General features: G+C 40.5%; 1 protein-coding gene across 7 annotated transcripts in view; it reads right to left on the reverse strand.

The window, feature by feature from the left end:
• Positions 1 to 17733, reverse strand: part of LOC126295142 (sorting nexin-13-like) — a 324588-nt gene that overhangs the window by 271763 nt on the left and 35092 nt on the right. For all 7 annotated transcript variants that reach the window (XM_049987428.1, XM_049987425.1, XM_049987427.1 and 4 more), the window contains exons 3-4: positions 15217 to 15319; positions 3489 to 3703 (exon numbers count right to left, since the gene is read on the reverse strand). In XM_049987428.1, coding sequence (XP_049843385.1) covers positions 3489 to 3703; positions 15217 to 15319 — 318 coding nt within the window. The remainder of the gene's footprint in view (positions 1 to 3488; positions 3704 to 15216; positions 15320 to 17733) is intronic.

Consider the following 17733-nt stretch of genomic DNA (forward strand, 5'->3'; position numbering starts at 1 on the left):
GGATTTGTAAGCATCTCTTTTGTGGACCAGTTGCACTTCTCCAGTTTTCCAGCAATAAATCGAAATCTGCCACCTGCTTGAGTCACGACTGCACCCACGCAATCATGCCATTTCATACCCCTACAAAGTGTTACACACCAGTCTTTGTATGAGTTGTCAAATTCCAAATGTGACTCAATGATACTATAGTCATAGGCTACCACATTTTTTTCATTTTGTGGAGTGCAGAATTTTACATTTTTGAACATTTAAGCAAGTTGCCAATCTCTGCACCAGTCTGAAATATGATCAAGATCTAACTGAACATTTGTGCAGCTTCTTTCAGACAGAACTTCATTTTAGATAACTGCACCATCTGCAAAGAGTCTGAGGTTTCTGCTGGAAAGTGAAACAATTTGTAAATTATGGAGTTTACAGGTTCCATTGTGAAACTAACAAGATAATGAAGATTTTATATTTTAATCCTTTCTACTCAGTTTAGTAGATAGCACAATTTTGTTCATGCTAGAAACACACAATAGGTGCATTATTTCTCAGAAAACAAGGTACCAGTAATCACAAGGAAGATGTAAGATTTGAAATGATTTGGGGGGGGGGGGGGGGGGGGGGCTACTATCCTGAGGGCTAGCAGAGCAGAAGCTGTCCGTACAAGCATACAGGCTACCCAGATGAAGTAACTACATGACCCATTTAAGAGAAACTCCTTTCACATTCACTGGATGATACTGCATTTGTACCTTTCTCGGGAAGTAATATACTTGAGAATATATTTTCCTGAAGATTTTCACAGAAACCATGAGTTCCTTCTGTTTCATTTAAGTGAAATTTGCAGGACAACTTTTTAATTTCACCTTCACCAAATATCAGAAGCTCCCAGGAGTTTCTGCCCAATACTCGGAATCTAATATCTTTGCGTATTTAGGCAAATCGATATCATCTCCTTGACGAAGACACCTTCCAACTGCTCCTTTCAGAATTTTATAAAAGTCACTGCTGGAAATATGCCAACTCAGACAAATACCTAGGTGTAACACTTTATAGGAATATGAAATGGAATGATCACATAGGTCCAGTCACGGGTAAAGCAGGTGATCAATTTATTGGCGTAATACTGGGGAAATGGAATCAGTCTACAAAGAAGACTATTTGTCAATCATTCGTGTGAACTGTTATGGAATATTGCTGATTTGTTTGGGAGCCGTGCCAGATAGGACTAACAGGGGACATTAAATGTATACAGAGGGGGGGGGGGGGGGGGGGCAGCACGAATGGTCACAGGTTTGTTTGATCTGTGGGAGAGAGTCAAGAGAGATACAGAAGGTACTGAACTGGAAGACTCTGGAAAATAGACATAAACCACCCTGAGAAAGCTTGTTGACAAAGATTCAAGAACCGACTTTAAATGATGAGCCAAGGAATATACAAAAACTGCCTTCATGTCACTCACATAGGGATCGTGAGAATAAAATCGGAATAATTACCGCAAGCACAGAGGCATTCAAACAACCACTCTTCCCGTGCTCCATATGTAACTGGAACGGAGACCGTAATAACTTTTACAGTGGGGCATACTGTCTGCCAGGTACCTCACGGTTTGCAGAGTATGGATGTAGATATAGAGATCTTCTGAAGCTCTTGGGTATTACCTTAAATGACAATGATTCATTTCTCCTTTTAATATTTAGCACTTGTATAAGACTGCAAACTTTATTTTTGCTACAGACAAAGATATAGTACTTACTTTGAATGAATACCGTATTTACTCGAATCTAAGCCGCACCTGAAATTTAAGATTCGAAATTCAAGGGGGGAGAGAAGTTTTAGGCCGCACCTCCAAATCATAACAAAGTTGGTCCATTGTAAGATGAGACACAATTTAGGTCGAATGAATGACGATACAGCTACAGTAGTTTGGTTCGAGTCGTAAGGTTAGCAGTTAAGCTTTACCAGGTAGCCATTGCTACGCGTCAGGCGATCCGTCCGTATTTATACGGGTACCCTTCCTTTTTCACGTGCTTCGTCTGGTTTGAATTGATTGCTTACTTGTCTTTGATCTGATAAGTGCCGTTCTTTATGTTTTCTAAGCTGAAAATGCATTACTATACTGTATCATGCACTGTTTGTCGCATTCTGATAATGAGTGTTTACGGCCTGTCGCCGCTCGCGGCACGGCTTGCTTTTGTTCACACTACTGCCGCTTACAATTAAAAAGAGGGGGGGGGGGGGGGGGGGGGGGGGGAAGCGAGAGAGGAATCGTCTCATTAGCGAAACAACGGCAAGAGACTGCTATTTGTTGTTACTTACACAGCTGCTTTTTTTGATAATGATCAACAAGAACCAAATAATAGACTGCATGTGACAGAAGATGTTTCGAAGGAGAGTTGAGCGAAAATGTTTCTCCGTTTGAAAATCTTTGCACACGCCTCTTTAAGACATTACATCTTGCAGAGAAATTAGTCATCGTGGATTTTAAAATCTAGTCGATTGTCGTGCTTCATTTCTGATTGAATCACTATTAGGCATAAGAATAATACAAATATAAACATGACATGATATGTATATTCTTCCGCGTTTCTGTTGTCTCCACTATAGTTTTGTAGTTTACTAGGCACACAGGATTTAAATGAGATAGCAGCAAACATGAAAGAAAACATGGGAAAATGTTTTTATTCGTATTATTCTTACGGTGAAGAGGATACTGCATGTGATTCACAATTCATTACAGTTCCTATTAGCAACCATCTCTTCTCACAGGTAGGGAAAAATTCAGAATGTAGGGTTGACCATATTGACAAACATCCACTTGCCAGTCGGATTTTCGTAGTACACTGAAGTGTTGGTACATTCGAAGATGAACAATACGGAATTTGTATTTACTTCGTCGGATAACGTATGAAAATGCAGTGGTCGAAACTCGTGGTGGAGAAAAAAAGGCTCGTCTTCCACCTTTTTAAAATGTATTTACTGACGCAGAGTTTTTGGCGCCAGTATTTATCTTCATGCCTGTGTAGCGCAACGTATATTCGACAGCAGAAGTTAGTTGTGGCGGCACCTACCAACATTTTTCAGAACTTCTGCTTACTTTGCACTGAATTCTAAGCCGCAGGTGGTTTTTTGGGTTACAAAAACCGGAAAAAAAGTGTGGCTTTGATTCGAGTAAATACAGTAACAATTCACTTCCACAATTACTCAATTTAGATTTATTTTTAAAAGTCTTACGAAGAGCTTGAGGAAAGGCAACTAATGTCAGAGGGAAGTGGGGGGGGGAGTGAGAAGAACCAGACGATTTGCCACGTGTGTGGAAAGATTGTGCTGTAACTGGCCCCAGCAGTACGAGACGTACCCCGTACCGCACACCGTGAGGCGGCTCGCAGGGAACAGAGGCAGGTGCAGAGCCAGCAGGGGCACTACAGTACACACACACACACACACACACACACACACACACACACACACACACACACACACACACACACACAAAGACCCACCTGCCCGCGAAGTTGACGGCGAGGCGCTGAGCAGTGCGGCGCACCTCGCGCGGGAACTCGTCGTCGGCACTCAGGCGGTTATACCAGGGCTGCAGATAGTCCCGCAGCACCAGCGCCAGCACCTCCTGCAGTGTCTCGTCCACCGCCTGCGCGCCCGTGATTCGCCGGTCCAGCCGGGGAGGCTCCCTCTGCGCCGCCTGTGACGCCGACACCACCTGCGGCGGCAGAACGGCGGTCACGCGACGAACTTTTCGTTCGGCAACGGGACGGAACTGTTCCCCGGACCGGGACTCTAGTGTGGAGACTGCCGAGACGTAGTGAGATGGGACAGTTGCATTTGCTGTAATTCTACTACTTAAAGAGTTCTTCTTACGAGTCAGCCACAACTCTACTACATCATTTTGAAAACTGAATATAAATTGCAGATCCATAATCTTTTACTGTATACACAACTGGTCTCAGAACACGAAGGGGGGGAGGGGGGGGGTGGAGGGCATGCGGGGGAGGGGGGGGGGGGGGGGGGGGGAATGAAAAAAAAAGAAAAAAAAAAAAATTACTTTATCGTCAGAGGCCACCCTCACTCAATGCTGTCATGGAACCAATGATGTTTATTTTTTACACTACTTTAAGTGTTCTGAAACTGATAATGTACACAGTACAAGATTGTGGATTAAGCAACTGTCCTGCAGTTTTTTCATTTTTCGAAACAAACTTTACAAAACCTAACCCTTAAACTAACAGTATTTCCCCCATTACAGTAAATCCTCAGTAATCAGAGCTCGTACAATCCAAGTCTCTGTTTAATCGGAGGTGGTAGACAGATGACTACTGCATTAAGAAAGAAATCACAGATAAAATCAAAAATACACTAGAAGAGGGCGTGACCAGTGGCCGAGTTGCTTAGGCATCCATTGTTTACAATTGTGACCGCTTTAACGACTATTAGTGTTTTACCTGCCACCATTCTAGCTAGTGCCTACTCGGGCCCACTGTTGTGCAGAGCTTAATTTCTAAAATTGAAGTCCCGGAAAGCACTTCTAGACTCTCTCTCTCTCTCTCTCTCTCTCTCTCTCTCTCTCTCTCTCTCTCTCTCTCTCTCCCTCCCCAGAGTTTCAATACAGTAGAGCGTCGATTATCCAAACGTCGGTCAACCGAATGACCACTTAACCGAACTGTGTACTCGCTCGCACCTGTTACTCTCCCACCCTACTGTCCATCATCCCCCTCACTCCCAAACCAAGTTTCCCACATTAGTCACCGCACTGGGCCACCGCTGGCGGAACATTGCTTCTAATGGGGCCTTCACGAGGCACTGCTGACCGGCCGAGCCACCAGTCACCGTGTTTCAACAATCGGCACACTTCTGTCGGCTCGGCGCTGGCAGTAGAAGTAGCGGCAGTATCGAAGCTGTTCACAGCAACAGCTGCGCCAGCTTAGAGCTGAGGCGTGCCGCTCCGCGCAGTTTGAAGGATTGCGCGCTCCTGAGAAGAGCTTCTCACGGTGCAAACAGTCACCTTCTGTTCTCTGTTACGACCACTTGCGTGCTGCTGCGTGAAGAAGTGAACTTGACGATACAAAATGCTTAAATGTAAACGTGTTGTCCTTTCTATGAGGGACAAGTACGAGGTTATTAAAAAGTTAGAAGAAGGTGAATCTGCAACCACTTTATCCAATTAGTACAAGGTGGGGAAGTCGACAATTACGGACACAAAAAAAAAAAAAAAAAAAAAAAAAAAAAAAAGACGAGCATAGCAAATTTTATAGCTATGCTTGATTCGATTCTACTGATGAATCAACGAGCCGTAAAGCTATGAAGCTCGCCTCTAATACAGATCTAGATGATGCTGTTTACAAGTGGTTTACACAGAAAGAGATCGGAAGGAGAACCTATCTCAGGTCCCATTCTGTGTGAGAAGGCAATGCAGTTCAACGAAAAACCTGGAGGGCCTTTAAAGCGAGCACGGGCTGGTTAAAACGCTTCAAGTCAAGACACGGCATTTGTGAGATTACAATACAGGGAGAAAAACTGTCTGCTGATTCTTTCACAGTCAAACTAAGGGACGTATTAAGGGAAGAAGATTATGCTCTCGAAAACATTTACAATGCTGACGAAACTGGACTTACCTGGAAAGCTTTCCCGAGAAAAACTCGGGTTTCATGTCACGAATTAGCAGCACCTGGTCCTAAAACAAGCAAGGACCGTATTACAGCTTTGCCTTGTGCTAATGCTACTGGAAGTCACCGACTGCCTATGTTCGAATTTGAAGAAAGCCTGGAATAAAATTTTGGACACAGAAGAAAATTCACATGTACGCAGCATATTTTCATATATTATGAAGGTATAAATTCGAATTCCACCAAGCACCGCATGTTACTTTCCGAAGCACTGAAATTGAGATTGCGATGCACTTCTGTAAGCCAGTCATAGCTCGTGTCACTTGACCTTGCCCGCTGATGACAGCATAGGACACGTGATGTAGTCAGCCAATAGTGAGATCACTCTTAACTAGAGCAAACACACAAATAAGAAAAGTTCATGGTTTAAATTAAGATACATCACACAAATGTGCCAGTAAAATTTTTAATAACCACGTAAATGTCTGAGGAGGAGGAGATTTGTGTTTAATGTCCCATTGATGACCAGGTTTATTAGAGATGGAGCGCAAGCTCGGGTGAGGGAATGATGGTGAAGGAAATCGGCCGTGCCCTTTCAAAGGAACCATCCCGGCATTTGCCTGAAGCGATTTAGGGAAATCACGGAAAACCTAAATCAGGATGGCCAGAGACAGGACTGAACAGTCGTCCTCCCGAATGCGAGTCCAGTGTGCTAGCCACTGCGCCACCTCGCTCGGTCATGTAAATGTCTGATCTGGGCTAGAAATTCTTCTAAATGGTTGTCCTCAAAGAGTCAATTTTTAAATGGAGTCAAACGTGTTGTGATTTAAGAAACTTATCATACATAGTTCATCTTGCGCAAAAGGAAATTTGCTTTGAATGTAACGCTTTTCATGCCACCATTCGCAAAATTTTCTCACGGCCTGTTAGAAATAGGTTCATTTCAGCAGTTGCAAGAGAGCAGGCGTCACCTCGCTCGCGCAGCTACGATGGCGCAGGAAGCCCGTATGTTCGTACGTGTAAAACTTTAAATGATCTTATATTATGTCATAAAAGAAACAAGACATCAGAAGATACGCCAAGAGCATCGGAAATTCGTGAACCACACTAATATGCACAATTCGGCTTAAAAGTGCACATTCGTATGTCCATATTCGGATGTAAATTTTCTTGGAGTACCAGTGCTGTATTATCTCATGTTTGGTACTTTATTATGGTATAATGTCGTACACGCACTTTAAATGTAGCGAACAGTCAAAACCCGCCAAGAGTGTGAAATTAAACACTTCATTTCAAATAAATTGACTGCCTCAGAAGAAAAGATTAAAAGCCAAATCTCTTTAGCAAACCGACAAAAATAACTTCACTGTACTGCAAGGCAATTAAAGGTAGACTATCAGAAAAGTGGAAATAAAATCTGAAACTAATAACATATTTTAGCCTTCTATTACTGAGCGAACATGTTTTAAATTTATTTAATAGCTCCCGGCCACAGAAATCATTGAACGTAAACATGTTTCACGTGGAGACGACCCACCTCCTGACCACAACTCGGACCGCTCTGTGCATCAGCCCCAGATTTACTGAATTTCCGAACCGGGGCAATATTAAGTAGTGGCGACCAGCCACACTTCTGTAACCAGAAGCGGGACAAGATGTTACTCATACACGACTAAACTGCACATGTGCAAAAGCCCACCTGCAACTGCTCAAACGACTAAACAGTTGCCACGTCACGTTCATCGGGGGCAATGTGTTGTTATGAAGCATTGCATAGTCTTCCTAAGCCTTCGACACACTGTGCTGTTGGCAGACGCTTGTATGAGCACTGTGTTTTGTTTTTACATACGACGCATTTCGTTTGCAACTTAAGTTTTATTTTCATTTTTTCTGCCTCGTTCATGTTTTGTTGCTGTAGTATTATTCTGCAGTAGTGGGATACAGTAATATCCTTTGTTGGAGTATTGGTTCTTACCAGTCAAATTCACAAAAATTTAGATGAAAACCAAAACAATGAAAAAATCCCGGAATTATAAAAAAATTCCCGGGTTTTTCCCAGTTTTCTCCCGGATGAAAAAATTCCTGGGTTTTTCCCGGATCTCCCAGTTGTCCCGGGTCGTATACACCCTGTTTTAACATATTTCTGCAAACGTGAGACCAGTTTATCGGTACTGTTGTGGTAGAATGTCCCGCTTTGTCGACGGAGCCACAAGCTAACCTTCGCTTGCACCGCTTCCTCACTCTTTAAGTACAGTACTCAAAGGTCGTGATGAATTTTTGGAAACAGCTGAAAATCCTATCGAGCCAAGTCAAGACTATTATGTTGTTTGACGACAATGAGCCCCAGACATCTGTTGCAGTGCTCGTGAGTGGTCTGGCATTGTCATGCTGAAGGGCACAGTGCTCCACATACGAACAATTACAAACTGAAAAACCGCACACTGTTTACTGTTTCTCATGCACTGACACAGTAGTCTTACTCGCTGCCACTTTACATGTTACAATTCAGAGCGCTCTAGTGACAGAGGGCTGCAACTTGCATCAGCCAAGCAGCAAAGTTGACCGAGTAGTATGTATGACACATAGTATACTTCAACCAATATTGAGTACACAATAAAATACTCTTCGACATTACTTTTCAGCCAACCCTCATACAAGTTCGATGGCATTTTGCGTGAAGATGTCAGACAAAAGTGTGCCTGGATCTGTAGCCAAACAGTTCATGTCTTTTGCAGTACAATAATGCACCTGCTCATACACTGTTGCCTGCTCCTAAACTTCTGGCAAAAAATTATACTGTAACACTGCCCCAACCCTTATTTTCATTACATGTGGCTGCATGTGACTTTTTTCTGTGCCCAAAAATATTGAAAAGGGCTATCATTTTACAGGCATGTATGAGACTAAAATGTATCATTGAGAGAGCTAAAGAGCTATCCCACATATTGAGTTCCAAAAGTATTTCAGGGATCAGAAAAAGCACTGGCATATATGGTTAAATGTCTACTGGTGACTGTTCTGAAGGGCATAACATTGACGTAGCTGAATAAATAAATTTCTTAACTAAAACAAACATTCCTGTTATTGTTTGAACTCACCTCGTATACCTGAGCCTCAAATAGTAACAGGCAAAATGTACAAAATTTGGGGCTAGAGCTTGTGGTGGTGGTGGGGGTAGTGACAGATCTTTATTAAACAAAAATTTACTGACAGTAATTAAAATTCAAAAAGTGTATTCAAAACTTGAGTTAATACTTTTGCCACTTGAATATATTAATGCAAGGGTTGGAACTTTAATAGTGGCAACTATTTGTTTACAGCTCGTACAAAATAGATATGCATTTGGGTCACTCCATGCCAACTTGTCTAGAGGCTCTCACATGACCCTCATGGATTTTGATGAAATTTTGTATGAACATTCACACATGTTCTCAATGAACACTGGTAAAGTTTCAGTTTCAGAAATTGAATACTTTCGGAGATACAGTCACTTGTTTTAAGACCATAGCACAGCTTTCTATAGTGCGTCCTTGAATTTTCAGCAAGTTTGAGATGAGATATCTCTGTAAGTATTTGCATGAAAGAAACAAAACTTGGGCACCTTATTCAACTTTCAGAGCCCTTAAAGTAAAATATTAAGAAATGGATTTCTGAGCAATTTTCATATAGATAATTTGAAGCAATGTTGGACGAAAAAATAGCTCTTTAAAAAAAAGTGAACTTTAGTTTTTTGTATCTCTAAAAGTAACTGTGGGATGTACAAGAAACTTTGCACACCGTAACTCAGAAACACAAGGTCTTAGAATATAAAATTTCATTCTTGTATTGCTTTTCATTATTTCACAAGTCTAGGGTGAACTTGACGATTTTTCAAAAAGTGCTAAAAATGGGTATTTTTAGTCAAATTTTTCAAAAAAGTGTTTTCTCCAAACTCTTCTAAACTATGACCATCAGAAAGAGCATATTCTAAACGATCTAGGAAAGCGGATTTGGTTTTGCAAAGAATAAAAATTGAAACAATGTTATTTCTTAATTGTCACCCCCCCCCCCCCCTCTCTCTCTCTCTCTCTCTCTCTCTCTCTCTCTCTCTCTCTCACACACACACACACACACACACACACACACACACACACACACACACACACACACACACACACAATTATTATTAAGAATGAATGTAAATCGTAAAATTTATTTTCATAATCACCTAATTATTAGTTGCCTGTTTAATAACAACACCAGCTTACTGATGGAAAAGAAGTGTATAAATGAGTTGCTATGGTCCATGGTGACTTAACCACTGCTAGTTTCATTTGACCTGAGAAAACCAGCATTCCCATTGCCCGATAGCTTAGCAACAACAGCCACAGGTGGGTTTCTTTACACAGGTTCCCAAGCTTGATAGTAAAATTATTTAAGTGCCTTGTGTAAAATTAGAAGGCACTCTTGGGTTCCTTAGATTGTTTCCTCTAACCTATTTCAATTTTTGATATGCTACATTAATTTTCTGATGAATATCAAGAGGGAATGGTGCACTGCCGGCCAGACGAATTTACTGATAGAGCTGGAATAACTGCAATAATGTGGTGTTCCGGAACCCAGCACTTGTCACCTCTTGGTGGCCAATAAAATGAATTTGCTGGACCATGCTGATGCATAAAGTTTATTAATGCATCCCTTTGCTCTGTGGATGTCTCACAGATATTCCCAATCCACCACATGTTTTCACAGATGCATGCAACATATTGTCCTGGTTGGGGAGCAGATAATGCCTCCTTTATTACTGTGACCCATTTTAGCTAGAAAAGATGAACAATCATTTGAAACTCTGCTGACCTGAATTGTTGTTTCATCAATAGGTAAAAAGTGATGATTTTCTCTAGTGCCTGCTACAGTTTGTCCAAGTTCAAACCTTGTGACAATATTTTTTTCAATTTCATCTTTACTGACAAAAACAAATTTAATTCCATTAATGTTTTCAGAGCAGAAGTGAAAAGATCTAGGGGAGTAAGAATTTGTCCATTAAGTGGCCATTGCAAGCTTGCTCTTGCTGCTAACCGCTTTACTGTACCTCCAATCCCATCACAAGGTGATTTCCCGTGACTAGTAGCAAAAAAATTTCATTCGGCTGTCATTCCAAAATCACTCTTATGATAGCACAAATTTAGGAAATTCTTGAAATTTTTATATTGAGCACTGGAGCCATCACTGAAATAATGAATGTGGGATCTGTGCAAACCGTGCTTTTATATATTTGATGAGCTCCTTGATAAAAACGTGAACTGTAATGCCTCAAACAAAACTTCAAGGTTCTACTTTCTCATTTTGACGAAAGTAGATAACAAACGGATGAATTGTTGCTTGACTATTGTCCCAGTGGAAGCCTTGCACAGCATCCTGAATGATAAAAGAATAATTTTCTGCAAAATCCATTAGGACAACTAGCTCTTCGTCTTTCAGATGACATTTAAGGCCTTTAAGATGCAAGCTTTGATGCTTGGAAATGTAATGATGGCATGACAGACTCCATATTTTATTTTTTACATCTTCAATAAATTCATTCACTACCATTTGCTTTGTGTCCAGTGTGGCCCGATCGGTATGTATCCATTGCTTAAACACAATAACTTCCCGTGGCTCAGGATCTACGAAATAGCTGGCACCTTTCACAGCGATGAAGCATGCACTGTTTAGAGTTCAAACTGCCTTGCTGAGAATCTTATAATTTTCATGTATACCAGCTCCGCTAAGCATAAGCTTAACATTTTGGTGAATTGCACAGATACAAACTGCATGCATTCCAGCTTACTCTACTGTTACATACAATTTGGGTCTAAGTTCACAAAACTTTGAGAACCCTATTTCTGGACCATTTATATTCTTACAGAAACATACATTTCCCGTAAATTGCAAAGTAACTATATTTTCTGCATGTATGTCTTTCTATCTACAAGCCTAACTGAAATACTATTTTTTTTTCCAGGGCACACTCTTCTACACTCACCATCTTCAAAAAAACTTCACACACTACTAGCAACTTCTGCTGGCAATTTCCTGCTTTGCCTATTTTCAGGAAGTGCCAGAGAATGCCCTTCTCTGCCTTAAGCTTCTGAGCATTCTTCACCATTCTTTCAGACACGCCGAACTGAGCTGCTGTTTGTCTGACTGTCCAACTTACAGGTGCCAAGGTTAAAATTTGCATCTGTTCTTAATGAATTGCATTCTGCATCTTGGCTTTCAGTTAAGTTAGCAAATGTGCATAGTCGGCACAGTTTCCACATTTATTAATTTCACTAGCATCTTCAATTTGTCAGTTTACTCCCATTGCATTTACAATTCGTTTTTAATCACATTTTGAGCCTTTTGAATTTTCTTATTCACATATTGGGGCTTATCTCTGTAGCTTACTGTTCTCTTCAGGGATGAAATACCAATAGACAATAAGCTACTATTTAATTCTTCTTTTGGTGTCAAGTCGTCCTCAGAATGTGATGATGAGGCTGATAAAGCTTCGTTCAAGTGTTTATTTATGGTCGTCCTGCAAGCCGGACAAATTTTCTGACCTGGCTTTATGTTATTAACAAGCTGCTTCTTCAACATATCAGAAGCCTTATTAGCTATTTCAGTATCAAGAGTGCGAATTCCTGCCTTAACATTATGAATCACCTTCCCAAAGGGATTGAAGCATTTTTTTGTAACCCCTCATATTGTGTCAATAACAGGGCTTCATGGTGTAGGCAATCTTGAGAGGTATTGTCCAGCTTTGCTTCAGAATGTCGGACCAACAACTCTTTTTCCTCATCACTAAAATCCGCAAACCATTTTAAATGCAGCTTTTTCAGCAAAGAAAGTGACATGACACACTGTTCCACTATCTCCTTGCCCAATTGAGCATGAAGGTATGCTGTTCCCTTCTGCACCCCTCTCTAATCAGTAACTAAATAATGTATTTGTCCTCTAAGTGCAAATTACAATCTGCTTGAATTTCAGACAAATTGCTACTGAATGAAATTATACACAATGTATAATACCAATGAAAAAATGTAATAAGAGATATATGCTATAAAAGACACAACCAAAATATTTTTTTGTAAATTAAATTACAATCTTTGATGGTCTTACGAATCACTTAACAAGCCACACTCAGTCAAGAGAACCCACTCACTATGCTGCAAACACACCATTGAAATACGGATTGTTCAAACAAGGCTCACAATAATGAAACAATCTGATTGTTAAAGTAATTGTTGCATTATATTTTCTACAAACAGTGAATCTTGTGAATTTTCTCCGTGAAACTAGTGGTTACGTATTTACCAAGGTAGTAGGCTACATTTAAGTGTGATTAAATACAAAATTAAAACTCTTAGATGATTAACCAACCAATTTCATATGTTTCCCTAATAACTTCAAGACAAAAATTCACAGGTTACAACACCTAGGTATTAAAATCTCAGCAATATTGATTGGAAAATTTATATCACTTGATGCATGATTCAAGCAAACCGATTCTATTTTGGAAAAATGTTTTATACAATTGAATCCAAAAATTAGGTCATCATTTTCCACTTGTAAATATTTACAATTTTGAGAAGTACAAAAAATATGAAGCTATTATTCATTGATTTCTTTATGATCTCTCTCTCTCTCTCTCTCTCTCTCTCTCTCTCTCTCTCTCTCTCTCTCTCTCTCTCTCTCTCTATTTTTTACAAATGAGGAGAGTTTTATGCAGATGAACACTTACGATAAAAGCAGAAGGGCTACTTCTCATAGTTTTCAAGTTTTTCTGACAGTCTCACATTGCCTATTTAACAGATCTCAGATCTTTTTATTTCAATTATTCAAGGCACTAATAAATATTTATTAGGCATAGTAAAAGGTTTCACGTATAATCTGAGTGCCAGAAAAATGTGTTCAAATTTCCAGTGCACCTCTTTGATGATGCTACTTTTTACGGCCTTATATGCTTGCATTGCAAAACCAAATCCACTTTTCTAGATAGTTTAGAATATGCTCTTTCTAATGACCATAGTTTAGAAGAGTTGGGAGAAAACACTTTTTTGAAAATTTGACTAAAAATACCCATTTTTAGCACTTTTTGAAAAAACATTTACTTCACCCTAGAGTTGTGAAATAATGGAAGGCAATACAAGAATGAAATTTTATATTCTAAGACCTTGTATTAGTGAGTTATGATGTGCAAAGTTTCTTGTACATCCCACAATTACTTTTGGAGATATAAAAAACTAAAGTTCGCGTTTCTTTAAAACACCTATTTTTTCGCCCAACTTTGCTTCAAATTATCTGTATGAAAATTGCTCAGACATCCTTTTCTTAATATTTTACTTTAAAGAGCTCTGAAAGTTGTATAAGGTGCCCAAGTTTTTTTTCTTTCATGCAAATACTTACAGAGATATCTCATCTCAAAGTTGCTGAAAATTCAAGGACGCACTATAGAAAGCTGTGCTATGGTCCTAAACAAGTGACTGTATCTCCGAAAGTATTGAATTTCTGAAACTGAAACTTTACCAGTGTTCATTGAGAACATGTGTGAACGTTCATACAAAATTTCATCAAAATCCATGATGATCATGTGGGAACATTTCTCGATATTAGACCACTTGGCACAGAATGGCCCATTTCAAAGACTTAGTGACCTCCAAAGTACTCACCAGCATTGTGTATAACCCGTTGCCAGTGATGTGGAAGTTGTAGGATACTCTTAGTAGTGCCAGTTGTGTCAACAGTTCGAGCAGTGCAGTCTATTGCCCGACGAATTTGTAGCAGTTCTTAAGAAAATGCCGTCAAGTGTTTCCTTCAGTTTAGAAATCGAGTTTAACTTAAGAGGGTAAGTGCAGTAGGTGGTATAGCACTTGGCAGCCCCATCAGTCAAACAAATCAGTAACAGCCTGCACTGTACGTGCTTGAGCATTGTCCTGCTAAATGATGGTCAGGTCCTGCAGAAAGTGTCTTCACTTCTGTCTCTAAGCTAGTCGTAGGTTGTGTTCCAAAAATGAACAGCAAAGAGAAAGAAGTGGTGACACTTTCTGCAGGACCTGACCATCATTTAGCAGGATAATGCTCAACCACGTACAGTGGGTCTGCTAAGTGCTATACCACCTACTGCACTCCCCTGACATAAGCTTTCGTGAGTTCAACTCGATTTCTGAACTGAAGGAAACACTTCACGGCATTCGCTTCAGAACTGCTACAAATTCGTGGGCCACTCGAACTGTCAACACAACTGGCACTGCTGAGACTATCCTACGACTTCCACATAGCTGGCAACGGGTTATACACAAAGCTGCCAACTACTTTGAAGGTCAGTAAAACTTTTGAAACACTAGTTTATTTTGTACAAACTGTAAATAAATAGTTGCCACTATTAAAATTCCAAACCTTGTAATTTTAACAAAATAGTGTAAGGAAATGAAGGGCAATGGTTAATTTGTGAACATAAAAAGAGCATAATTACACAGCAACGCTTAAACAGCTCTATTTTTATAAAATATTAGGGCATTATAAAATATTAGGGCATATTAGGGCATTATAAAATATTAGGGCATCCACAGTAATTGTGACACACCCACTCCCTCGCACGCTACAAACTCACCCTGGAGAGCCCCGGCCGGATGTCGTGCGAACGCCTCCTGTACAGGTCTGCCGTGTACTTGAGTGTCGCCTCCCAGTGCAGCAGGTAGAGCAGTGTGAGGCCTCTGCAACACGAAGCACAGCACAAGTTATGCACTGAAAGCCACCCACCGTACATCTCAGTTTATAGGTTTGACGAGCTTTATGTTCATCACATATCACACAACACTAGCAGGCAACATTCTATCAATGAGGCAGGTTCAGAAAGTAACTGCACTTTGACTATAACAGTTTATTTATTTATTTATATATTTAGTTTTTTATTTTAGAGTTGGCAACACTGAATGGTAGAGGGGGATCCTCTGACCAGATATAGCATCACAGGAGTATGTAAACTCGTGTTGTTGTGTCCAGCTGTGTGAAAATGCCTGTAAGAAATCCCACCAAGTACGAGCCATATGCTGTGAATCGTCATCTACTTGCTGAAGGAATAACACATACCAAAATATTTGCACAAAATAAAACAGTTTACAGTGAAGGTGTTATGAGCAGAATTAGACTGCTTAATGAGTGGTGTAGGGAATTTACTGGAGGCAGAAGAAATCTATGACAAACAGGAGGAGGGGAGGACCTTCCATTGTGACTGATGAGTCAGCACAAAAAATAGCGGAAACTGTTATTGAAGACTGCCCATTAACAGTGGATGAAATTTCTGCACGAAGGCTGCCGACAAACTGGATGAAATTTCTGCAACATCTTCTCAACTCTCCAGAACACACTTATACGATACATTCACAGAAATGTTGGGATAGGAGAAATTGTGGGTAAGGTAGGTCCCACAGCAGCAGACAGGGCAGCACGAGAATAATCAGATCGGTAGTGCCTGCGAGTTTCTCTAGCGACCTGAATTGGAAGGTGAGGATTTTGTGAGCTCTAGTTTGATTTGAGATTAAATGCAGGTAGATCATTACACACTCGTGGCAGTGGTGATACACAAATTCCCTACCTGATAAAAAATTTAAAACCACAATTTCTAATAAAGAATTATGGCCTCAGTGTTTTGAGACCGAAAAGGCAACAGTTTGGTCGAATTTATGCCTCAGTGAGGGATATTGGTAAGAGCCTAAAAAAAACTCAAAAGGAGCATTCATAACACAAGGAGGGGAATGCTGACGAGAGGAGTGTGCTCGTTGCACGATGACAGATGACAACCCATCCTCACACAGCCTCTGGCACTGAGGCACTCTCGGATGCATTTAGTTGCAATGTTTTGAACTATTCCTCCAAATTCCCCCATGTTGGCATTTTCAGATTATCTTTTAACCTCCCTGAAAACATACAAGTGAGTCGGAGAGGAGAAGGGTAACAGGTGGTGGGGGAATGTAAAGTACTGCTGTGACAATGCAGGGACAAGGTGGAGAGAAGGTGGGGCTGCCAGGTGCAATTGAAATGAGTCAAAGAGAGGTGGGGGAAGGAGCGGAAAATGAACTAAAAAGTGTGTGGGTGGAATAGAGGGCTATAGAGGGCTGAGTAGTGCTTGAATGGAAAGAGCTGATGGGTGACGACAGTGACTAACGAAGGCAAGGCCAGGAGGGTTATGGGAACGTAGGCTGTATTGCAGGGAGAGCTCCCACCTGCACCATTCAGAAAAGCTTGTGTTGGTAGGGAGGATTCCGATGGCACAGGCTGTGCAGCAGTCTTTGAAATGATGTGCTTGAGAGCATGCTCAGCAACTGGGTGGTCCAGCTGTTTCTCAGCCACAGTTTGTCAGCGGCCATTCGTGCAGAGAAACACCTTGTTGGTTGTCATGCCCACATAGAATGCAGTAAAGTGGCTGCAGCTTCGCTTGAAGATCACATTAATGATTTCACAGGTAGCCCTGCCTTTGATGGGATCAGTCATGTTTGTGACTGGAATGGAGTAGGCGGTGGCAGGAGGAATGTATAGGATAGGTCTTGCATCTAGATCTATTAGAGAGATATGAGACGTTGAAACTGTCGTTCCATTATTGTTATTTTGTAATAAAACCTGGCATAGTTCATATAAAGTAGTCACTTTTTTGGATATATATAATAGTTAAATTCCTACAGGTGGCTTCAGTTGTCTAATATGAGTATGATTCCAATAGTGCCGTTTGTTGGATGCAGAAGTTCCGCTGTTCACCGTGTCTGTCTCAATTTGGGTGTTTCTAATACCATTTTTCTTTCTGGATGTGCTTGCTTGCTGCTACTTGATATAAAAAGTAATATGAAAAACTCATAAGTTCATCATTCACTTTCGATTTATTTCACAGGGAAGTACAACTTTGTTCCACGACTGCGTCTCAACCGACCACAGCCGACTCTACAAGTGACAAAGAATGACTCTAGCTTCAAAGATATTCCACTCAACACCCAAACTTCCGCTTGTAATAAGTCTCTTTGATATTGTTCGTCATATCCACCAATATCAATCAATATATTGCAGTTTTTAAACATAATAGTAAATTAACATAAAAAATAAGTAGATTATAATTTATAAAATTTCCGACAAAAATATA

This window comes from Schistocerca gregaria, chromosome 11, assembly GCF_023897955.1.
Source record: "Schistocerca gregaria isolate iqSchGreg1 chromosome 11, iqSchGreg1.2, whole genome shotgun sequence".
Lineage (NCBI taxonomy): Eukaryota > Metazoa > Arthropoda > Insecta > Orthoptera > Acrididae > Schistocerca > Schistocerca gregaria.